Raw genomic sequence first — 23,611 nt, forward strand, 5'->3', positions numbered from 1 at the left:
CACGTTCTTACCACTTGGTTTGCTGCTGAAACTCTGAACAAATATCTCAAAAATCTGAAACAAAAATTAACCGAGTTATTTGTTTTAAAATTTGAATTTAAAAAACATTGAATTTAGCTATGTAGGATTCATAGTACGCATTTCCTCCTATAATGGAAAATTTAAATTTTTATAATCTTTCTATTTACGCATTCACTAAAGGTTACATATATTATATGGTAGCATAGCTTACTTTTTCTCATAGGATACAATACAAACATATGCCAACAAAAAATAACAAATGAATTGTAGAATAAAGTTTATCCGATTGATGTTTTATTTGTTGATGAAATAAAATTATTCTCTTATATCTAGTCTGTCTGCTAGAAATTTATTATAAAATCATAATAAATCATCTAAATTACCTAAAATGTAAGAACATAGATTAGTAAAAGGTTTAAGATCTGATTAAGTATATTTAATCATTATAACATTTAGATCAGACTAGATTATGAAAATTATATATATTTATCAAGTTTTGGAGCACAAAGCACATTGCTCCTTTTATATGTGGTGGCAGCACCATCCCAGTTTTACTTCAAGGGTTAATTTGTGTTGCACGACACGTATTTTATCCATGAACTGCGTAAATCGTATTTTCTATCACAAATTGTTCGAAACTACACCATTAAAAGGTATATCTATACTTTACATTTGTGAAATTATCATCTCTTCCTGTAATAACAACGGATAGGCGGTATAATTATGAATAAAGATTAATAAATATTGCTTTGTCGATACTAAAAGTAGACAGTTAAAAATGGTCGCCTTGTAACAGATCTGTCAAGCAATATTTTACCATATCCGATCGTTACGATGCAGTAAATACTATAACTCTAAATTTTTAGTTGTCAGCGTGTTCGACGATAAATTTAAAGTAAATGCAAGAGCTAACTAGTTTCTATGATATAAAATGTAATTTCGTAGTTGATGCTGCCATATGCGTAAACGAAGCTATTGTATATTTATTTCGTTCACAAGCTTCGTTCATGTAACAGAATTTTATAATTCTTAAATATTGCGCTAATGCTAATAATAGCTAATAAAATTACCTAAATAACTTCATTATTAAAAACTAATATGTAAGAATTATTTATGAAAAAAATGTAAATATAACTATATAGATATGGAATCTTCATAAAAAATTAAAAAGTAAATAGATATTTTTATAGATTATTCACTGTATTGCTAAACACATATCTGGAATGAAAATGAAGATTCCAAACAATCGTTCGGGGAACGATTATGGAAATGAAACAGGGATTATTTCCTATATGGATAATAGTTTTGAATCTGAAATCGATGTACAAGGAACGGAAGAGAGCGATTTTTCTGAATACCTTTGGATGGAAAATGAGGAAGAATTTGATAAAGAGGTTTTGTAACTATTGTTTCAATAATGATTGAAGTATTCAAACATGAAACTCTTTTTTATAAGATTTTGATAACATGATAGTAATTAAAAATCATAGGTGATCCAACAATTAATGGAAGAGGAGTTGACAGAGGAATGTTTAAAAGCAATGTGGGAAGATGAAAGACAACATGAACGAAATACAAATTCTATTGCTTGGTCCACTGCTACTAGCATGCCTGAGAATGGTGCAGAACTTTGTCAGCAACTTAACAATCTAAAAATGCATGATGACCTTGCTAAGCAGGTATATCTCAATTTATCTTTCAATAGAAATTTAATTACATACGAATACTGTATAGATAAAGAATATCATATTATATTTTATATATACAGAATTTCATACAGGTAATTTGTTTTCAGAGTACATTGAATCCAAATGCAGCTGAATTTGTTCCAGCATTCAAATCAGCAGTAACATCTGTAAGTACACCACCAGAAGTTACTGCAGAATCATCATAGAAGCCATATATTCATTTGTTTAACTGAATAAAACATAGGCTATATATATGGCTAATGTTTACCAACTTCAGTAACACAGTTGTATTAACTGAATTGCATTAAAAGTTAAATGACTGTCCCTACACGTACAAAGGTATAATGATCATCAAAGCAGATAATACATAATGCTGTTATATGATATTTACGAGTAATGAAGTCAGTTGCATAACCATAAAATTGAAAAATATATATTCAAATTTTTATAGTCGTGAGATATTGCATAATATTATAAACATTTAATTTTACATATATATTTTTCGGCCATATACTGAACAACGTGACATACCAAAATCACTTGTTATGAAAATTTCCAATTTATTGTTTTTATTTTTAACTGAAGAAAAATATATTCAAATGTGATCTATATAATTTATACATTTGGTTGGAAGAAAAGAATACATATACGAAGTTTCATAAGTTATATGTATACATATTCAACAATGAATTGTTGCATTCAAGTGAACACTACTTTTTTTTTAATACTTTCAGAATACTCCTTTTATTCTGATCTAAGAGTTTTTATATACTATAGTATGCGTTTCTGAATGAAACACTTTTCTAAGAGTTCCTTTTGTAACACTTATTTTATACTGGTATACATCTTCTGTAATCATTAACATGAATTAAGAATATATACTGAAGTCGTTAAGACTGATGTAAGTAAAATGTTGCATTAAAAATTGTATTGCATCCAATACATATTTCGTTGATAAAACAATACTTAACGCATCTAATTATACGAGAACAGTTTTAATCTTTATTTTTATTGTCAATTCTTTTATTTAAAAATACCTATGTCATAATTCTCGTCCTCTATCAGCATATGTCTTGAAAGACTTGAAGATCTCAAGTGAAAGTCTTACACGGGCTGTGAAGGACAGTTTTTCTGACTCTCTTTTATAATGTTGAGAGTCAATGTATTACTTACTTTAATTAAGTAATAAAATTTCTATAAAATATAATATTTTGAAATTGATTAGGATATGTATATGAAATGTAATATTATTGAAAAATACTATAAGTGGTGATTGTATTTTCAATTGTTAACCAAAATTCAGCTGATACAAATGGTACAAGTATAAATTTTTCAACCCTTTTCATTACCGTGTTATCTGTTTACATTTTGTGAACCACCTTATAAATTCTATAATAATGAAACTTTTAAGGAATAAAATTATATTTTAATAATGTTAATTATACACGCCACTTATATGTGCTCTTTGGATACACGTATTTATGTACAAATTCTATTAATATTTTTTGCATTGTGATAGATACATACCGTCAGGATTTTATAAGATTGCATGAACTAAATTTGTATTACTTTAGTCACAACATACTTTACTATAAATGCAGCAACTGTGATTATGAAGCAAATTAAATAGATTTATCATATAGATTGTTCACAGTTAAAGAACCTTGCATCGATTTCATGATGTTTCACATTATTCTGCTTTTAATTCTTTTTCTATGTGTCTCTCCTACTTATGGATCCTCATAAAAAAATAAAAGTAAAAAAAATAGAAGAAAAACAAAATAACATATTTAGTTAAAAGTAGAGTGAAGAAACAGATATTTATAGATTTATTTAAAAGATTCAAATTTAGTGGTGCATTAATCATATGAAACAGCAATTTCTTTTAACTTTTAAATTTATTTTAGTATGAAAAGAGACTGTTTTCTAGATTTAAGCTTATTTCTTTAACAGGATCTGATGTATATTTAATTCTTTACCAATTTGTTAAATAATATCGGTAAAATATATCAATTAAAAGCACCTATTTAGTTTATATAATTTTACTTTCTGCGATAAAATTTAAAAAAAGAATGTAAGTATGAAACATTACTAATAGTCATATAAATATATATCTTGTAGTCATTAAATATGTGTCAATTCAAATGACATGCAATGTTTATATCAATCATATTATTAACATTTTTAGTAGCATGTCATGTATATCAATAAAAGCTGTATTTTATCAGTAGAAAAATATAACAAAATTCATCTGGTTATGCTATATAACTATATAAACACCATATAATGTATTACTGCATAATACTTCATGTTTTCCAACACTTAAATTATCTCAAATTTAAATAATGTCTGAAAATAAATATCACGTTTTTTATGAGTTATTTCAATAGTACCTGTATTTATTTGGTGTTTCATTATATTCATACTAATAATAATAAGATAATTTAAATTTTAAGAAGTGAGCAATTATAACCGTTTCATATTATGTACGATGAAAAATACTTTAAAAGTCATGAAAAAAAATTATTATTCAGTAGTACTCATAACTTAAATCTAGATCAACAAGCACAAATACTATTTTGCTTTTATTTAATTTATGTGGTTGTGCAGGATATACATATATTTTTTTCAATTTTATGTTAATATAAAACGAAAAAAAACAAAAAATTGAAAATGTAAAAAATACAGATAAACTTTTTGTAGCAATAAATCTTTTTTTAAGTGCCACTATAAAAGTAATGTGTAGAGGATTAAGATAAAAATAATTATATTGTTTAAGCAAGTGTGTATTATTATAATTATATCATTGCCATTAATCATTTGCATTTGCAATTTCCTGTATTGTATTATTATTTCTGTAATATTTAGTATATAAATGAATTATATAAAATATAAATTTATGTATTGTATTTATGATGTCCTTTCCTATTGATTTATAATAGTGATTATTATAATTTTTCATGTGGAATAAACAATTTATTTGTGAATATAATGCATAAAATATTAGTAATAGTAAAAAAGAAACATTTGTTAAAAGCATCACCTTGTATTTGGCAGCATATCAGTATATATATAACTACAATTAAATCTTACAATTATTTCTATATAAATTAGTATCAGTTTTACAATAGTAAAAAATTGATACCAATACATATTGCATTAAAAGTTATGAAATGTGAAATGTTTTTATTCCATATATTCTGCAAATTCTTTAATATATTCCAATGCAACATTTACTACAATAACTATACTAATATAAATAAAACAATACATATTATAATGTTAAGCACAATTATATATTTCTATTATGTATTTGCCACACGTACAACATGTTATTTTTGTAATAACCAGAGAATCATAATTTAATATTTGCTACAAAATTTGTAAATGTAATAAATTTCAATTGTTTTTCGAATATAATATTTCACTCATTATATAAAGTATGAAATTGGTATCAGTTTTTTTACAATTATTTCTTATATGCTATAGGTAATATAAAATCATAAAGAAGGTTTTTTTTAAATGTATAATTGTAATCATATTTACTTATATACAATCATTAAATACTTTGATCTGCAGTCTCTTTATTCCAATGCAATACTGTCTTATTTATATTGCTTTTATGCAAGTTTTGTTGACACACAGTAACACGTCTTCCACCTAATTACGAATATGATATTGAATAACAAAAAGTCCAATTTTTAATCAAATTCTCTAGGAAATCGTAAAATACATTAAAACATGTATGCAAGACAGATATATAAAGTTAAATTATATAAGTAAAAGATTTATGTATAGAAAAAATATAATTTGTTACATCAAATATATTTATACAAATGAATTCTTATACTTTCATATTGATTACTTGGAATTATTAATATAATTACCACTTGGAAGAATGCTAACATTATTATTTGTATCTTAGTTGTTTTTTTCTTTTTGTAAAATCATAGCAAAGTATTTATCAATATTATTGTCAAAAAATTCATTATAGTAAGAAACTGACCTCCGTGTAACATAGTAGCAAAAATTCAAGGCCTGTAATTGTTATTAACATTACTTAAAATAACAGCCTTATACATCTTTTTATTGTTAGAGACCTTATTGCTGGATATGTATAAGAATGTGTGCTGGTTATAAAATCGTTGAATAGGGTGATCTATATATTAACAAAACAGAAAAATAATTACCAATTTCAGTCCAATACAAATGTTTGATATTACAACAAAAATATGAGATCTTTGATAAGTTTATGTATGTATGTACGTAAGTATATATACGTTGCTCAACATTTAATACCACTTAATAAAATTTTATTAAAAAATTGTTATGCGTTTAATTTAAATTTTTATCTTTTATAAATAATGATAAAAAGGATAGCATTTCTTTAGAATTGATACTTAATCAATAATAAAAATTTTATTGTACATTTAAATATTATAGAAATGTTCAAATTGTAAATTTCGTTTGCAAAAAAATACAAAATATTCCAACAATGGTAGTACAATTAGGTCATTTTTCTTGAAAATGAAGCCTTACATGCAAAAATCTTATTCTGTTCTTTTAATTTATTTTTATATGAGAAATTACTTCCTGCTCGGTTATACCACGATTGCTGGAGCACCCTGTACTTCATGACAATAAATTAACAATAAACATAGATTCTGTGTTTTAATTTTATACTTAGTAGAAAATAAAACATTTTATTCATACAATTTTTTAAAGGTGATGCTGTATACTAGACTCTATCTTTATTAAATTACTTACACATAAGGTCTTAAACACTTTCTGTAGGACTCTGAAATTCGGAAAGTGCATGTATCGGGTTTTGCACCTTTTTCTGTGAACCTTTACGTACTTTTGCCCTGACTTCTTCTGGTCTTTCAGGACGTACCAATGGTTTCTTTTCTGGTGCTTTCATTTTCCATACAACAATTGGAGACTGTATAAACAGAACAAATATCAATTACGAATGTATAAGGAAGATAATAATTATAGTTTCTCCGATGTTTAAAACTGTAAATATATATTTGTTACATAGATACTTACATACTACAAAATCCAATAGTTAGTCAGTAAGAAAGTTTTAACATTAATATTAATTAAGTATACGAATCGTATATATGTAATTCACTTGTTTAGAGCTTAAAATACAGAAATCAAGGAAGTCATTTTAATATATGAAAGGTACTTACAGTTACTGTAGATTGTCGAGGATATTTGGTTGAAGCAACATACGAAGCCTTAACAGTTAGTACAACTGCATTCATTAAATTTTTAGCTGCCTGAATGAGAGAAGTTGCACTATCAAGTCCAGATACAATTAATTCTCCACTGATATTTTGTACGTCTGCTTTAACTTTGCTTGTAATATTCATTTGATGACAATATAATGCTATACGTTGTAAGTATGCTAACAGATCTTTTTTAGTAGAACTTTCTGGACACTGATCTGCTATTTGTCTCGTTAATTTATCTAATTTAGTCCCAGCTTCAGAAATTTTCTTTGCAGCGTTGATGACATCCATAGTTGTCTTTAAAGGTCCACGACCTCTAGTGAAATCAGTCATTTCCATCATGATCATACACATGTGCTTAGCAAGAACAATAATATCGTTTCCTGCATCGTCCCACTTGGCAACTTCTTTATCGAACTTTAGTTTCTCACTCTTGAAGTATTCTACTTGCTGTAAGATTTTTTGTTTATCTTCTTCTGGCATTTTACGCATAGCTTCACGAGCCGTAGTAATTCCGCTAATTTCTGGATATTCATCAACACCATGTTCACCAGTTTGAGCACTCGATTTACTACGAGTTTCTAATGTATAATGTTCATCAAGTTCCACGTCTTCTGGATCCAAATCTTCATCCGCCTAAAATATAGTATATATAAATAAAGCAAATATAGTAATAAAGATACAAACTAGAAGCTTATACTGCATTTACTTACTCTGTTCATCAGTACGGCTCGCCTAATTTCACGAACACCGTCATAAACCAATCTCGAAGCATCTATAAAATCATTTTCATCCACATCTTTAGCAGGATTACTACCCAATGCATCTACCGCGACTTCTACTCTCTGTGCAAATTTTGGCATCACTTGTTCCCTTAAAACTTTCACGGCTTCTAAAACTCGTTTCGTATAGATACAAGGCTCATAATTATCCATTTCTGCTTGAACAACGTTACACACTCTGGCAGATCGTCCACGGATTGCACCCGCGGTTCTATCTAAAGTATCAGCATCACCTTCTTGTAATGCCAATACACATTTATTTACGTCTTCCAAGATATGATTTTCAGATACAGCTAAGAAATCATCAATGGTAGTAATATCATCGACAGCTTCTGTTAATACTCTTACTTGATTCTCCCATGCTTGTCGAAATACTTCCATGTTATCTAACGCTACTTTAGATCGATTACGAGCTGCAAGAACACGGGCTGCATTGATTACTTGTGGACACAGGTTTCCAATTTGTGCTGCCGCATATCGAACCATTTTTACACCATCTTCGTTTCCGGACATACTACATACTAAATTGGCAACCTGAATAGTCAATATCAAATTAAAGTTATTACAATAAAATTAATATTTCAGATATATGTAGTTTAATAACATACCTCAACTAGCTTATTGGCATGCTCTGTAAAAACAAGTGCATATTCTTCCACTTCTTTATCACGACCATTTCTTGCAGCTTCAATGAGGACCAATAAAGGTACACTTGTTTCCAAAAAACTATCAGATACATGATCTACTACGGCTTTTCGTAATTGTCTACGAAGATCACGAGTTTTTCTGCACATATGATCAATTGCTCTTTCTAAACCTTCGGATTGTTCCTTGACACCCATCTGTTAAAATACATGTACAATTAAAAATAGAAACAATAAAAACAAATGTTTTATGAGCATTCAAGTAAGATCTAAGCTATTTCTTTACTAATAGCATTAAAGTGTAAGATAGAATTCTTTTTTTTACTAATTGTTAAAAGGATAAATGATAATTAGCTAAGAGATTATTTTATTTTATTATTTGGAAGATGTATTCTAATCTAGATGTATCTATATTTTTTCAATGCAAGTATTTTAATATATATATATATATATCTTACAAATTAACATACTAGTTATGAAAATTATACTTCTATTTAACTTAATGAAAATAAACCTTTCTCAAAAGAAGCTATGTACATAAGCAAACATAAAAAAATAATATAGTATAGTAATATACCATAGCACATTGTAGTATGATATAAAGAAAGCAATGATTTGCTTCATTGTGAAAAGAATCTTGTAAATAAAAAATATATATGTATACAGTTAAAATAAACTTAAAAATAATTTTATGTCTATTTAATTTTACATTGCAAATCTTAAGTTATGTTTGAACTATAAACTATTTGTCTACGCTATTTTATTTATTTAATTTCTATGAATATGTAATTATATTACATTTGGTGCTTTTCTTCTATTTTATATATCTACATAGTATATACAATAGTGCAATTTAGAGGATAACTGCAAAATGTACACTGAGTTATTAAAAATTATTTGATTAGTGCTTGTTGTTAAATAATATATAGATCATGTGTGGAAAAGTACAATATTTTAATAATATAAAAACTTCTTGCTTAATTTGTAAATTATATGCAAGAATAATAAGAAAACACAAGATTTTCATATTTACCCGTTTCCCACCCCGAGCAAGCTGTAACTGCAGTCATCAAAAATAAAAAACAAATGAGTAAAATGAACATACCAATCATACATAAATCAATTGTGATAAATAATAATATAATTATTTGTGTTTTAAATGTGTTTCTGGATATATTTGTTTTTGTATATATTTACTTATAAATGCATCATATAACGAATGTATCATTACATATTGTACGTTTAAATGCTATATGTTACAGAGTAAGATACAAACTAAAATAAATTATATAAAATAAATATAATATTAAATTTCTCTACATCGCTGCAATTATTAATAAAGTTTATTTAACATATTGACGCCGGTGCCGATATTCAAGGTTTTCTCCGTGGGGCGGCGCCCGAATTCACTGTCTGATTCGTGGAGCGGCGCTGGGTCACTACCTATTTTGTGAAATACACGAGCGACCCGCCGATGGGTCGTGCCAGCGTCAACGTGTTAAATATGTGTTATTGTATGTATACATAACTTATATACATACAAAGTATATGTTTAAGTCATGGAAGTACAAAAATCCACAAAGTACTTACATTATTCATATATTCACTCAACAAATCCTGAAGTGCTTGCCTAACTGCATTACATTCTGCAACAATGCGTTCTCTGCGTTCATCTCGAGTGCATGAAGAATCCGCCATCAATGCAGCACCACTGATGATACTTTCCAACCTTTCCTCAAGACTAGGTCTTGTACGTACTTCATTATATGCAAGTGGAGACATTACCATTCTTTCATCAAAATCATCTAATGCAGCAGCTAGTTCTCCAGGTCCTTCATAAGGATGTTGGCTATCAACTGGAGTCTTTCCTTGTGCTACGTCATTAATGGTATTTACAGCTTCACATACTTGCTTCAGAACATAATCACGGTTTGCTTTTGCTGCAGCTAGTTCAGGATGTCGAACATAAACTTTGGAGGCAGTAAGAAGCATAGTAGAATGCTTTTTAAGAACAGCTCTTGCTGCAGCTAAGTCATCTCTTAATTGAGGATCTTTTAACTCTTGCTGACGTTTTGCAGCTTGATTCATAAGTTCTGATGCATTTCTTCCAAATTGTTTTATGTTTTCTAATAATTCTCCTTGTGAAGATGCATTCTTCAATTTTTTTAAATCATCTTCTACCACATGAAGTGATTTCAGCAACAAATGCACATCAACCATATCTGCTAAAATAAGCAAACGTGTTACTGCAGATAACAAGTTCCTTGCTGCACGAACCATGTTCCCTCTTTTTAAAGAAGAACAAGGATCTTCAGAAAACTCTCTGTAATTAATTAACAATAACGTTAAAATTTACTTAACATTCTCTGTATATTTTAGAAAAATATAAAACAAATATAGTACCTAGCAGCAATGCTCATTGCAGCACCTGTCTTTTTTACTTCCTCAACAGCACTTAACATTTCTGCAGTAATGTCAGGATTTTCATAAGCTATTTGTTCACCTTTCTCAATAAAATTGCTAGTTGCTTTCTCAACAGTTCCAACTAAAGCACTAGCCCTTTTTGATTTTCCTTTCTTTTTCTTGCTAGGACCCTTTGTATTTACAAGCGTAGTAACTTGTAAAACCAAGGGTTCCAATGTTTTTTCTACAGACATGGTACGGATCTCCAAATTCTTGGGATCCCATTTCAAAGTTATTGGACCAAAGTGATCAGACATTTTTGTTATTTCAAACAAATTAATTCTGTAAATCAAAATAATAATACACAAATACATAATTAATAAATTTCTATAGTATAATACAACATTACCTGTGCTCTTATAATATAGTACAGATAATTTATCAAACTAAAGTAAATTAAACCTTTTTCCTTATCAATTATTTTTTTATTATCATTATATTTGTAACATTTATTTAAATAACATGTAATACTAGCAGAATAAAATTCCATTTTTCCACTTACTTATCTATAAAACGAAAGCGACTAGACGATATAACTTTGATTAGAAGATATGAATATTTGAAAAAATCAGGGTGCGTCAGGTCTGATTATTCACGAAAGATTCACACATAGAAAATATTTAGTATGAGATACACTACTGCTTTGTGTTCTGGCCACAGTTCGGGGCCGAATCTGGCCAGAATGCAAGGGAGGGTCTATACCAGGAATTCTGCCTCGGCGTGAAATAGATGGATAGAGTGAGAGTGAGTCAGTGGCGGTACTGGCGGTTACATTTGTTTATATTAGATACATATCACAAGAACTCTCACTCTACGAAAGCAGTTTTAAGTAATGGTGAAGATAGTGTACAATACAGGGCAGAATTCCTGCTCACGATACAATGCATTAACTATAACAATTTTCTTACCTTCATGAAAAATTTACAGTTGAAAAGAAAATGTATAGATCGTTAATAAAATCCACGTAAAACAACACGTTTGTTTGAAAAATCAGTCACATTGGAAATCAAAATTTCAACACAAACAATCCCATATCACTTCGATGTATCACCTATTTGCCATCTACTCTTCATTCATGACGTCATTATTTCCGCTGAAGTTAGAAAATGAACGACACCTCCAGAGAACCGGTCTACGCCCGAAGCTCGAAACACGAATGCTAAAGCGAAGCTTATATGTACATATACATACATATATGTATGTGTGCATGCAACTTGCCGTAAGAATGCAGCAGCCAATCAAAGAATATCTTTTTTAATGTTTCACAAAGTTATATATCGTCAGATTATTTCATTGGTTATTGTATCTATCCTTATCACATTCACTGTATATTCCTATAAGCTTTTGTCGTTTCTGTTATGTGTGATTGTGTGATATACACTCTGAAATACAGATATTTGAATCTTAATTAGAAAGGTGAATTGATTCTTATAGAAATTTTGTATAATTTTCTTATAGATACTTTAATGAAATGATTACAGATGTTGTTGTTTTAAGCGATTCAAACGAATCTTCTTTATCCGTTCAATCGAATTCGAATAATAGATCTTTATCTCATAATTATAATTCAAGTGATCTTGAATTTCCTGCAATAAATTTTCATCATATTATTAACGAAGACGATGTAAGTAAATCACGGAATATTGATATTGCAAGCTGTTCATCTAATTTTAACACAAATAGATCATCATATCAGACTGATGATAAACATACTGCTAATAGCAAAAATTTCAAACAATATAATGTTAGAAAGTTTTCGTACAATGTTTCTAATTCATCTGACTCAGATGAAAAGAGTAGCAATACAGAAAGACAAAGGAAAGGTAAAGGTACTGTAAGAAAGAAAAGTAGAATTGAACTAAATGAAGAAAAATTAAAAAAACAAGAGTGCTTAATGAGAGAAAAAGCACTGAAAGCAATTGCAGTTAAAAAATCAAAAGATATAAAACCTGGTGAATGTATGAAATTTATAGAAGTTGTTCTTGACAACGATATTAAAAATGTTGCTCCTATTACAGATATAATAGATACATTGAGAAATGCTGGTGTAACATATACTGTTAAAACAGAATTTATTTCAAATAGCATTACATGGAAAAGAAGCATTGAAAATAGCTATATTGATGACACCAATAAAATATGTACAGTAACTGATGTTGAACAAATTAGTCAAATATTGATAATTTGGAATTGGGATGAGGCAGTAATAAAAGTAACAGATGGTAGCTTTTGTACATCTATCTCTAGCATTAAATCTTCATTACCAGATTACAAAATAACACTCGTAATTTTTGGAATAGAGGATTATTTTGCATGTAGAGAACAAAGAAGAAATTTAAAGGAAAGTAGAACAAAAAAGAAAACCTACATCGAAAAGTATCATCAAATGTCTACATATCCTCATAAAATATCAAGGAAACATCTTGAAACATGTCTCAATGAAATACAAATTATTTCAGATTGTAGCAGTAGATTAATTAACAACTCTCAAGATTTAGCATTAATGATATATCAATATACGAAAGCTATAGCAGAGATACCATATAAATCAGAAAAGAATAAAAATTTAACAAATAAATTTGATTGGTATGTAATGGGAGATAATAGAAACACTGTTAAAGTAGATAAAAGTGGAAATGGATTGAAAAGATTATGGCAACAGCAGCTTTGTCAATTTAATTTGAGCAGTCTTGAAATTGCAGAAGCAATTTGTTCTGTGTATCCAAGCCCTGCAAATTTGATAGAAGTAAATATTGATATATATCAAATATATGAATTATTTCCTTTTCCTATCTTTCTTTTCCTTTTTTCCAGGCTTATATGAACTGTACAGATACTGAAGGAGTAAATTTGTTGAAAGATATTCCGGTAAATAAAAAACATTCATTACAATGTTTCAATAAGATGAGCTTTTAAAAAAATAATTTATGTATACAATAAATTAAAGAATGGTTATAGTTTAATACTGTTATTTTTACTTACACTTCATAAATATATTTTTAACACTTTACAGATTAGAAGAGCAGCTGGACCTCTTACAACTGTACGTAAAGTTGGCCCAGAATTAAGTAAAAAAGTCTATTTAATGTTCTCATCTAAAAATGGTGAAAATGTATTAAGTTGAATTATATTTTTAACAAAGTTCAATAAGTGTACAAATAGAAATATTATAGTTAGCAGATGGCTCTTTGTTATTCTATTTTCATTCATCTAATGTACAACTGAAAAATAATAATAAATTAACTATTTTATAATAATATAGTTTTCTACTTATTTCATGAATAATAAAAGCTAGAAAATTATTCATACCTATATATTGTACAAATGAATAATATTAAGTACATATAAAAGCTTTAATAACTTTTTAGGTATTAATTATTTAAAAATCTAGCGCACAATTTGACTGAATGCAAAAACACAACTGAACGATAAAAACTGTTTTATAGTTATACAGATACATTCCTTAAATTTATTTATTTAGTCCAATTTTGCGCTAGATATTTTTGGATATCTTATATGATATGAAATATAACATTTTTACTATACCAAAGGTATATACAATACATTTGTTTACGGCAAATTCAACTATGATAGTCGGTTAATAAAAGTAATTTTCTAACATTTTTACAAGTATTTATTAAACATAAGATATCTAAAAATTTGTTATAAAAAGAAAAAAGATTCAAACCACCTGATATCAACTTTTTCTACTATCTTACAGTAAAAAATATATAAATGATTAAATGCAATCTAAACGAAATTGTTTGTAAATATTCAATATAACTTCCACTAAATTATTATTAACTGTATACAGACTAATATTACATAACTCTCACATGAAATTTTTTACACGCATTCCTCATACATTTGATTCTCACTGTTTAATGTTACAAATAGTTTTTAGAAAAAAAAAATATGATATATGTTTGTTTGACGATTGGTTTAATCGGGAGTGTAAACTTCAGATGCTTTGATAAAAACTTCACACATTTACGTGTATATATATATATATGCATATCAAGATATATTATAATTGTTATTATTACTAAATTTTTTGAAATTTGAAATAACTTTAAAAATTGAATAAAAAAAGGAAAGTTAATTTTTTGTTTTCAAACTCTCTTTTGAAAGTGTCATATATTGTAAATATTACAAGATAAATCGTAATAAAATATAAAATACTGCATGCGCGAAGTGATTAAAACGTTCGGGTTGAAAATTTAGATTCTAAATTAATAAAGTTTAAGTGTAGTACATTTAACATTAGTTAAGAATATTGATACCTTTTAATCTCTTCTTCTGTTAACATGCATTCTATTAAATGAATGATATAATGTTGACTGATGAATATTTTTTACTATATGTATGTGCTAATAACACACATATATTTTTTTTATGAACACAATACAAAAATTTGTTAGAAACTTTTTCATTCCAATTTAAAAACATATAAACTATAATAAATATTAAAAATGCATGTTGACAGTTTTCAATCTTGTTTCAGTGAACCATTAATGAAAATTATAATTTCATAATTATGATGATGATGATGATGATGATGCCGATGATGATGATAACGACGACGATGACGACGACGACGACGACGACGACGACGACGACGACGACGACGACGATGATGATGATGATGATAATAATAATGAGATATTATTGTAAGTAAATTATGCATTATTAGCTTGATGTTCTTTCTAATATCATTAACATTATGAATGATTTATTCAATAATATTGATTTACTGATTTTGATGAACAATTTAACTTTTTAGTTAAAGAATACTAATAATTGAAGATTGATATTTTTTTCATGCCTCATCAATTTTTTTCAACTTTATAAAACGATCTTAAAATTATAATTTGTTACAATAAAAAATGTTGATAATGAAACATTTTAACATATAAATGGAAGTCGGTTGCGTGTAAAAATAATGGAATAAAAACTACGATAATAGTTTATGAAGTTGGCTTCCTATTCTACACTATATCTTTAACATACTATTTAGCAATCAAAATAATAATTTGTTGTTTATTTAAAATAAAATGTGGATATATATATATATTGAATAATATGTCGAAAAAGATAATTCTTATTACTGAAACTTAAATTTTTACTATAATATAGTACGAAACAAATCATTCATGTCTGAAATACATGCTTTAATATTAACATAAGATAAAAAATATTGTAATCTTAAATTGATAACATTATAAACGTTTGCAAAAGGCAATTGAAATAAATCAAATTTTTTATCCATACAAAGTTGCTTGATATCGAATAATCGTTGATTTATGAAATTTAATATATTTATTACCAATGAATTTTTATACTTAAAATATATGTGTACGAATTTTTATGTTCCAATATTATTTTAAATCAAAGCAACTGGAGTATAAAGGTAATAAGAAGGATTTAGTCTTTTCTGTTTATGAATTTTTAGAATGAATTGTATACACTCTGTATAGGTTTCAATATCTTAAATTTGGAAACAATTATGTTCAACAAAATTGAAAAAACAAAAGTTAAAAGTATAAAAGAATAGGAAGCCAAACAATAATGCTTTTGTAAAATAACAGTATGTAATTTATTATCTTTATACTCAGCTAAAATCAATTTTAATTCCACCATAATTTATAATTCACTCGCACACACATTCAAGCATTTGGCAGGCAAGAACCTAGGAGAATCTAATTGAAGGTTAAGGTCATCATATCACCGATAGGATTTGAAGTTGTATTAGGTCCTTTTAAAATATCATTTATATCTCTTCTAAACAATGATAAATTTTGTGTAAACCTGAGAAAAGAAAAATACATACATAAACATGGATAAATGTCTATATATAATTTCGTATCTCGTATTCCTCTTACCTATCTCTATTTTTCGTGAGTAAGTTTCTTTCGATTCCTTCCATTAAATGTTCAAACCAGTGTGCCATTGTTGTTTGTTTATCAACTGGTTGACTTCTAATAATATTTTCTCGTAACTGATTAAAATACTGCAACAATAAATATTTAGTTTCGGCGTAAAATTAGAAAATTTTTGTGATCTCTTAACATAATTTTTATAATAAATGAAAAATACTTACTTCTTCATTTAAAAGAATTAATCCCAAGAGAGGACGTGACATACTCCATTGATTTCTACAATCTTCAAACATTATCACATTTAAAACAGTACTTAACATTTGTTGAAGAATTTCAGGATGTTGCTTTAGAACTTGTAAGAATAAGTCTCCACCTCCTGGAACTACTGTATTTTTCCTGCCCGGGTAACCCCCTAACAAAAAGGGTACATGTATTCAAATATTAATGTAGATACATAAGCTAAATACTAGTAAATAGTAGTAGATACATGAGATAAATACCTTTTTGATATAATTGTTTAAATATGTAAGTCACAATATGATCAAGTGTTGCGCAACAACCAGTACAGACCATTGTATCTGCAATAAAGTTTTGTTATTTATATTTCATATTTTATATTTATCTGAAGTAAAATAGGAACTGTTAAATAAAAGTAACCATTAAAAGAATAATAATATAAAAAATATATAAATATAATCTGTGTCTATCGTGGAATTTAATATAGAAACCTACCTTGAAAATAATATAAATTCTGTAAAATTATTTGTTCACTTATTATGTTGGCTAGTTAATTTATCAAAACACAATTTTACTTATATATAAAAAGAGTTAAAAGAATCTGTCATTATAAATGATGACTTATTGAATCAAAACATAATTTTTATCAATTTTGAAAAAGTAAATGAACAAACAATAATCATTCATATTTGAAGTATTTGTTTGTTGTTCATAATTTTGCATGTTATATATTGAATGGAAAACAAAGCATAAAATGTAAAAACAACACATAAAGATTAGTAAATTAGTAACTTAAGAACTTATGACTATGAATAGTAATATATTTTAGTAGCATGCCAGCTGTGCGGCTGACTATGTGTGCTAGACCCTATCTGTGCTATGTAATTTAATTTTAAAGAAATGAAGAATTTATAAGTTGTTTAATACAACATTAAAAATAGGAATAAAAATTTGAAAAAGGAAGAAAAAGAAAAAGGCAATAGAACAATAGCAATTAGGGTCTAGATTCTACAAACTCCAATCCTCTCATTGCCTATATGATTATGGTGATTCAATCATTCTCCTTATATGCATAAATATTACTCAGCATACATTTGTTTCTGTAATTTCGAAACTATAGCAGTAACTAATATACCTAAATGCAGGTTTACATTCCAAGCAACAATGCAAAAAGCAAATAAACATAAACAAAATTAAACATTCTTATTAACTAATATTTCTCCCGATTTTTTTATGCTTCATATTTAAAATCATAAAATTGTATTAATATCGCCAAATAAGAATTCGAACATGCATGATACAAGATTACTTATGTATATATATATTTTTTCATTAAAAACAAATCTGATATATATACTATTAAATTTTGTTTAATTGCGATTGAAATCTCTACTATACTTCAATTATAAGTAATTATTCATAATTTACTAATATTTTACTGAAATAGAATATAAAATATTTAACAAACATTTTTCTTATAAAAAAGGAATTTTAAATGATTTGGGTCTTATAATCCTGTGGCATGGCATAGAGGATAAGAGAATGATAATAAAATAGAATCAGCCGCACAGACCTGTATAGTAGTCTTTTTGCGCACCTAGTGCTGTAAGCCCTTCACTGATGCTTGATAGAATGTATAAGAATACTCTCGGTTCCAAAGTAGAAAGGAACACCATGTGATCTTGAGCTAAACACTCAAGTAACACAAAATATGTTGTAGATAATTTCGGATAATCCTACAAAAAAAAACAACAATATTAAGTTGTAAGATATCTATCTTTACATCTTTTGAATATGAACATAAGTTAATTGATGCATACCAATAAATCACTTTGTGGTATACTAAGAAGTAATTTTACAAATGTGTTGAGTGCATTATCCAATGCCTCGTCACCATATAATCTGAACACACCAAAATTTACGTAACTTCCACATAAAGCTGCTTTTAACATACTGAAGCATATACTTATTCCTTTAAGCTTTAAGGGGTATATTTGATCCTTTGGAACTTCAACGTTTAATATACGATTACCATAACTACATATTACTTTACTAGCTTCACGAAATAATAAAATTCCATTTGGAGAAGATGCATCAAACTGTAATCGTTGACTCCTATTTTGTACTAATTCAGCAAATAATTTTAGGACGGGTGTAGTAACTTGTGGCTCATAATGCCACAATTCCACAGCATGTAATAAAATCGGTGTATAATTAGGATAACTATGTGTAAATTAAGGTACTTTACATTTATCAAAAATTAAGGCAAATTATTATTAATGACTCTTAATCATTTATCAAATTATATTTAAAAGAAGGATACATCCAATCAAAGAGCATCATATAGGATGTTTTTGTGTTGAATGCATAAGCTAAACCTCTTAAATCTCTTGCTAAACCAATCAATGCCTTTTTTGCTTCTTCTGCTGTAAAAAGTGAAGGGTCAGCTGGCCCAATTAACTGTCCTAAACTTTCAAATGCATCTATAGGTGGAAAACGTAAGTGTAAATATTAAATAAGCATGTAGTACAATTTTGGATACAAAAAAGCTTTCCATACTTGTTAAAGGTAACATAAATGTATGAAACCTTTCCTCATCTTCTCCTAGATCTACCATCAATAATCTTCCCAAGGATGTGTAAAACATTGATCTACAACGCATTTCTGTTACAGCAACATTATTTCCCAAAAATGGAAAATGCTCTCTCTGTTAGTAAAAAAAAAAGAATATATACAATTTTATTCTTAATTTTTTGTAAGTAAATTTTACATATTTTTATATATACACACCGTGTGATTATTGAGCATAAATTGTACTTCCTCTAATTTTACAAGTTTACGGACACAACTATATCCTACAGATAAATCATTTAATAATTGTAATGTTTTTGAAATAATTTGTTTACTACGACCCCAATACTTCAAATTTGTTATTCTGTAAATGCAAAATTAAGATCATAAATCTTGAAATAGTATAAATAATATTCCTGAAAGTAACTTCCTACTTACATTTTCCGGATAAGAATACCAAGTACCATGGATTCGTCATTAACTCCTAAAACATCTGACAGTCTTCTATATACTTTAGAATTTTTTTGAACTTGATCACCTACATATACTTTACGAAATTGTTCAAAGAAGCTCAACATTGCTAATTCCAATTTCTCACAGCCACCTTGTGCAAGTCTTGAATCAGTCAAATTCATCAATTGGAGTACTCTGCAAACTAATTCACCATCCATTGCATCATACTCTTCATTGCTGTTAAATGTTACTTTTCCGCCAATAACACCACCTATTTTTTAAATATCAATGTAATAATTCACTATTAAACATGTTTACTTTTCTATATGATTTACAAATTTACTTACCTATGATATATACAAGCCAAGTGAGTTGACCCTCTTGTATAGTAATATCCATTCGTTGTGTTGGAGATGCTGTTTGTGTCATTAATTCTTGGTATGTCCTAGCAGCCTGATCAAAAAGTTGTACTAACAAAGTACATGTCTTTTGATATTCACACCTTACAATTACAGATATTTGCTCCAATTGCTGATGAACTATTCCTAAATCATCAAGTGGGTCTTCTAAACCCTCTCTAACTACTATTGCAACTGATTCAAGTCTTGAAGTAATATATGCATTTACAATTTCTGGAGTATATGTATTTAACAGGTGTGGATCACCTGCTTTTACATATGGCATGGATGATACCATTCTTTGCCACAATGTTAGTAAATAATGTAAACTATTTGGTGCAAACTGCCACATCTGTAAACTTTGTATTGTAAATTTTGCAATTAATTGTATAGCTTCTGGGTAGTCTTTGACTAAGACCAACTCCCCAAGCTGAAAATTGCTCTTTAGCCTTGATAATAGTCTACAAAATTCATGGTAATTTTCAGGATCACTGAGACCTTGAGGGTTTTGTAGTATGTGTTTTATACCGCTAACTAAGTGTGTTAAAAATTGTGCCCTTTCTGGATTTGAAAATAAACTCCTTCTAACAGATGCTATTTGGACCAAACATGAAAGAGCCAAAGATGACAGTGAGTTAGGTAAACTATGATATAAATCAAAGAAAAGTTTCAGTGATGTAAAGTCCAAAAATACAGGTCTCCAACAGGTCGGAATTTGTACTGTACTAAGATCATCAGAACTTTCATCTGTTGAAGTCCCAATAAAGTCAAATGTCAAACAATTTTGTGCTAGTTTTAAAAGTTGTCTGATCAAACCATGCTAAAAAAAACAAAACAATAATAATATTAATTTAGGATATTATTACAAATACAGAAAAAAGTAGCAAGATATATACCTGTGCTTCATCATTAAAATTTAAGTTTTTACAATTTTCTCGAGCTGTACTTAATAAAGTATACGATAACCTAAATATTTCAAAAAGTTGTGTATCTCTGAAGTGGCTAGCAATTTTTCTATGTTTTGTAATAGATCTGGTTGCATCTGCATCCGACACTTGATTCATTTCACACGTTAGTTGAGAAAGTAATTGGACTCCTATCATACAGTGTTCTACCGATCCCTGTATATTATATCAAAATATGGTATAATTATGAAAAATAAACATTTTGGAACAAAGAAGATAATAACTAACCTGAAGAAACTTTGTTACATCACTGACCACATTTCTTTCTTTATCAATATCAAACCACCCAAACTTTGATATCCTGGCAAACAGTGTAACCAGAGCTTGTATTACAAAGTTTGGTAACTTTGGCTGAGTTGCTAAATAATTGAGAATATAATTTCCTAAAATAAAATTATAGATATTAGACCCAAGTATGTTTAATTGTGTTGCTTTATGATAGAATAAATAGACTTACGTATGTCAAGCCTCTGTCGTAAACTAAGTCCTGATGAACGGGAAGCCAATTTTGTCAAGGTAGTGGCTGCCAATAATTGAGCATATGGAGAATCTCCTCGATCAAGTAGAAGCTGACACTTTGTAAGCGTATCAGGAGTATTTTGAAAAGCAACAAGTGCTTTTTCAGCCTCTGCACGATGTGTAGAATCTTGTGATTCATACAACTGCTTGCATAGCAACTCCAGCTGCCGTACTTCCTGTATGTGATCCATTCTTAATGATATAATTCATCCCAAATAAACAATATTTCTGTGTAGTTATTTTTATTTTATATACTTCAAAAATATTATTTTACTTCCCAAGTTCTTTAATAAATTTAATCACTTATTTTGGATATATAAAAACTGTCATTTAAATATTTCTCAAATACATTATAACAAATAGGCAATACTTTAAAATCATGTAATTTATTTATAATATATTTTTCTTATTAATATCAACAAACATGATTAATATTTTAAAAAATGTATCAAATTAAAATTTTAAAAAGATGCATAAAAATATTAAACTAATTATTATCTATTAACATTTTTTAGAACTAAAACAATACAAGTAAATATAATAATTATAAACCTATAGATATTTTCACTTTTTAAATACATAAATAGAAATTAGATAGGATTATAACAATCACAGTTTTATTCTATATTATAAAATCAATGTGATAATTAGTGTTTTTAACTTTTAGGCATTTTAGAGGTTACACATTTATTTAAATTTTATAAATGTACAGCACATATTAATTATCGGAATTCCAAACCGCCACTTGCTTAAAAAAATTACAAACGTATACCAACGTATTTTCATATTATTTTTTATTTAATCAAAAGATTATGATTAATAAAAAAGACATTTATAACTAACGTGAGATAAACAGTACGAGCTAAGTATAAAGTAACAGAAAAAACATCTTAGTTTATGTTATAAAATTAAAGTGGATAGGTTATGCCATATTTTTGTAAGTAATTTCAAATAATAGTTTGATATCATTACGATGTAAACAAACAAAATTTCTCTTAAATAATAATATTCAAACTTAAAATTCAAGATTTAGATGATATTCTCATCCATTAATTATCTTTTGAAACTTCAGAACTATATCTACACAAAATAGTATTTACGAAAACAAGGTTAAAGTTTTACATATCGGCTACATGATTTTGTTCGTACAACAAGATGTCAATAAAGCTAAAGCGGGAAAATCTATTAATTTATGATTGCATTTTTATTGACAGTGCGATAAAATTATCACTATGGTCCGGCAACAAACAACGTAGCTTCCAAGAAATACTTAAGTTTCCCAGCAGCAAAATGTTTGGGACACACGTCGACACCACATAACTTGCAACAGATTTACCACCGGCTGGCTTACCACACGATTTTTGAAATCACTTCATCATAAATAACTCCACTTTTTTGGTTGAGGTTTGCACGTTATTTTGATAGGTAACTCACCTGTTCGTCCGCCATTTTCGCAGCTTTGTATTATCTACAATGAAGGCAGGATCACATGCTTTAAACTCGACTGCCACAACATGTTATGTAGAAGCGACGTTTTCCTACATCGGAAGCATCAACAACGCCACCTTTATTAACAAAAGAAACAAAATTCATACCCGCCTACCTTACAAAGATGGAAGAAAACTTAAGCCAAATCTTCACTATTTTCATTGTAGAAATTACAAATAAATTACCGATTATATTACGTTAGAATATATTTAATTATGTTTCGTAATTCAATCGAAGAAACTACTTTGGTAACTAGTTCTGTCGTT

The 23,611-nt window shown here is 27.8% G+C and overlaps 4 protein-coding genes across 17 annotated transcripts; 2 read left to right on the top strand and 2 right to left on the bottom strand.

Annotated features, from left to right (window-relative positions):
- Positions 1-531: 531 nt before the first annotated feature.
- On the top strand, positions 532-3,351 carry LOC117240205 (polyadenylate-binding protein-interacting protein 2). 2 transcript variants are annotated; one of them, XM_033506163.1, is made up of 4 exons: positions 532-674; positions 1,212-1,415; positions 1,512-1,700; positions 1,817-3,351. In XM_033506163.1, exons 2-4 carry the CDS (start codon positions 1,245-1,247, stop codon positions 1,913-1,915), a joined length of 459 nt encoding a protein of 152 aa, XP_033362054.1. In that variant the 5' UTR covers positions 532-674; positions 1,212-1,244; the 3' UTR covers positions 1,916-3,351. The 2 variants fall into 2 exon arrangements, with proteins under 2 accessions (XP_033362054.1, XP_033362055.1); XM_033506164.1 differs by lacking the exon at positions 532-674 and adding an exon at positions 780-916.
- Positions 3,352-4,735: 1,384 nt separating this feature from the next.
- LOC117240187 (catenin alpha) lies at positions 4,736-11,966 on the bottom strand. Of its 9 annotated transcripts, none has more exons than XM_033506119.1 (10): positions 11,744-11,966; positions 10,776-11,117; positions 9,963-10,695; positions 9,406-9,432; positions 8,337-8,570; positions 7,660-8,262; positions 6,905-7,582; positions 6,759-6,761; positions 6,477-6,651; positions 4,736-6,334 (listed from the first exon to the last, which is right to left on the bottom strand). In XM_033506119.1, exons 2-9 carry the CDS (start codon positions 11,090-11,092, stop codon positions 6,487-6,489), a joined length of 2,760 nt encoding a protein of 919 aa, XP_033362010.1. In that variant the 5' UTR covers positions 11,093-11,117; positions 11,744-11,966; the 3' UTR covers positions 4,736-6,334; positions 6,477-6,486. The 9 variants fall into 9 exon arrangements, with proteins under 9 accessions (XP_033362010.1, XP_033362009.1, XP_033362011.1 ...); XM_033506118.1 differs by having other exon boundaries at positions 4,736-6,339; XM_033506120.1 differs by having other exon boundaries at positions 4,736-5,868; positions 11,744-11,965.
- Positions 11,967-12,059: 93 nt separating this feature from the next.
- Positions 12,060-14,092, top strand: LOC117240194 (crossover junction endonuclease EME1). Of its 3 annotated transcripts, none has more exons than XM_033506145.1 (4): positions 12,060-12,793; positions 12,854-13,581; positions 13,650-13,703; positions 13,849-14,092. In XM_033506145.1, the coding sequence occupies exons 1-4, from the start codon at positions 12,307-12,309 to the stop codon at positions 13,957-13,959; spliced, it is 1,380 nt and encodes a 459-aa protein (XP_033362036.1). In that variant the 5' UTR covers positions 12,060-12,306; the 3' UTR covers positions 13,960-14,092. The 3 variants fall into 3 exon arrangements, with proteins under 3 accessions (XP_033362036.1, XP_033362037.1, XP_033362034.1); XM_033506146.1 differs by having other exon boundaries at positions 12,060-12,459; positions 12,532-13,581; XM_033506143.1 differs by having other exon boundaries at positions 12,060-13,581.
- A 2,325-nt stretch (positions 14,093-16,417) lies between these two features.
- LOC117240185 (exportin-7) lies at positions 16,418-23,488 on the bottom strand. Of its 3 annotated transcripts, none has more exons than XM_033506111.1 (15): positions 23,292-23,488; positions 21,796-22,033; positions 21,567-21,721; positions 21,270-21,494; positions 20,323-21,193; positions 19,961-20,246; positions 19,742-19,886; positions 19,511-19,658; positions 19,275-19,434; positions 18,772-19,174; positions 18,525-18,687; positions 17,215-17,292; positions 16,936-17,126; positions 16,718-16,845; positions 16,418-16,643 (listed from the first exon to the last, which is right to left on the bottom strand). In XM_033506111.1, the coding sequence occupies exons 1-15, from the start codon at positions 23,304-23,306 to the stop codon at positions 16,535-16,537; spliced, it is 3,315 nt and encodes a 1,104-aa protein (XP_033362002.1). In that variant the 5' UTR covers positions 23,307-23,488; the 3' UTR covers positions 16,418-16,534. The 3 variants fall into 3 exon arrangements, with proteins under 3 accessions (XP_033362002.1, XP_033362003.1, XP_033362004.1); XM_033506112.1 differs by having other exon boundaries at positions 18,549-18,687; positions 23,292-23,485; XM_033506113.1 differs by lacking the exon at positions 23,292-23,488 and adding an exon at positions 23,209-23,232.
- Positions 23,489-23,611: the final 123 nt, after the last annotated feature.

Source organism: Bombus vosnesenskii, unplaced genomic scaffold (genome assembly GCF_011952255.1).
Source record: "Bombus vosnesenskii isolate JDL3184/JDL3185 unplaced genomic scaffold, Bvos_JDL3184-5_v1.1 scf7180000014579, whole genome shotgun sequence".
NCBI classification, from domain to species: domain Eukaryota; kingdom Metazoa; phylum Arthropoda; class Insecta; order Hymenoptera; family Apidae; genus Bombus; species Bombus vosnesenskii.

Coding starts and splice junctions, on each gene's coding strand:
- LOC117240205 (XM_033506163.1), top strand. CDS start 1,245: ATGAAAATGAAGATTCCAAACAATCGTTCGGGGAACGATTATGGAAAT. Junction 1,416..1,511: donor AGGAAGAATTTGATAAAGAG/GTTTTGTAACTA, acceptor TAAAAATCATAG/GTGATCCAACAATTAATGGA. Junction 1,701..1,816: donor ATGATGACCTTGCTAAGCAG/GTATATCTCAAT, acceptor ATTTGTTTTCAG/AGTACATTGAATCCAAATGC.
- LOC117240187 (XM_033506119.1), bottom strand. CDS start 11,092: ATGTCTGATCACTTTGGTCCAATAACTTTGAAATGGGATCCCAAGAAT. Junction 10,696..10,775: donor GCAATGAGCATTGCTGCTAG/GTACTATATTTG, acceptor AATTAATTACAG/AGAGTTTTCTGAAGATCCTT. Junction 8,263..8,336: donor ATGCCAATAAGCTAGTTGAG/GTATGTTATTAA, acceptor TTGACTATTCAG/GTTGCCAATTTAGTATGTAG.
- LOC117240194 (XM_033506143.1), top strand. CDS start 12,307: ATGATTACAGATGTTGTTGTTTTAAGCGATTCAAACGAATCTTCTTTA. Junction 13,582..13,649: donor GCCCTGCAAATTTGATAGAA/GTAAATATTGAT, acceptor CCTTTTTTCCAG/GCTTATATGAACTGTACAGA. Junction 13,704..13,848: donor ATTTGTTGAAAGATATTCCG/GTAAATAAAAAA, acceptor AACACTTTACAG/ATTAGAAGAGCAGCTGGACC.
- LOC117240185 (XM_033506111.1), bottom strand. Junction 21,495..21,566: donor ATGTAACAAAGTTTCTTCAG/GTTAGTTATTAT, acceptor TATAATATACAG/GGATCGGTAGAACACTGTAT. Junction 21,194..21,269: donor ATTTTAATGATGAAGCACAG/GTATATATCTTG, acceptor TGTTTTTTTTAG/CATGGTTTGATCAGACAACT.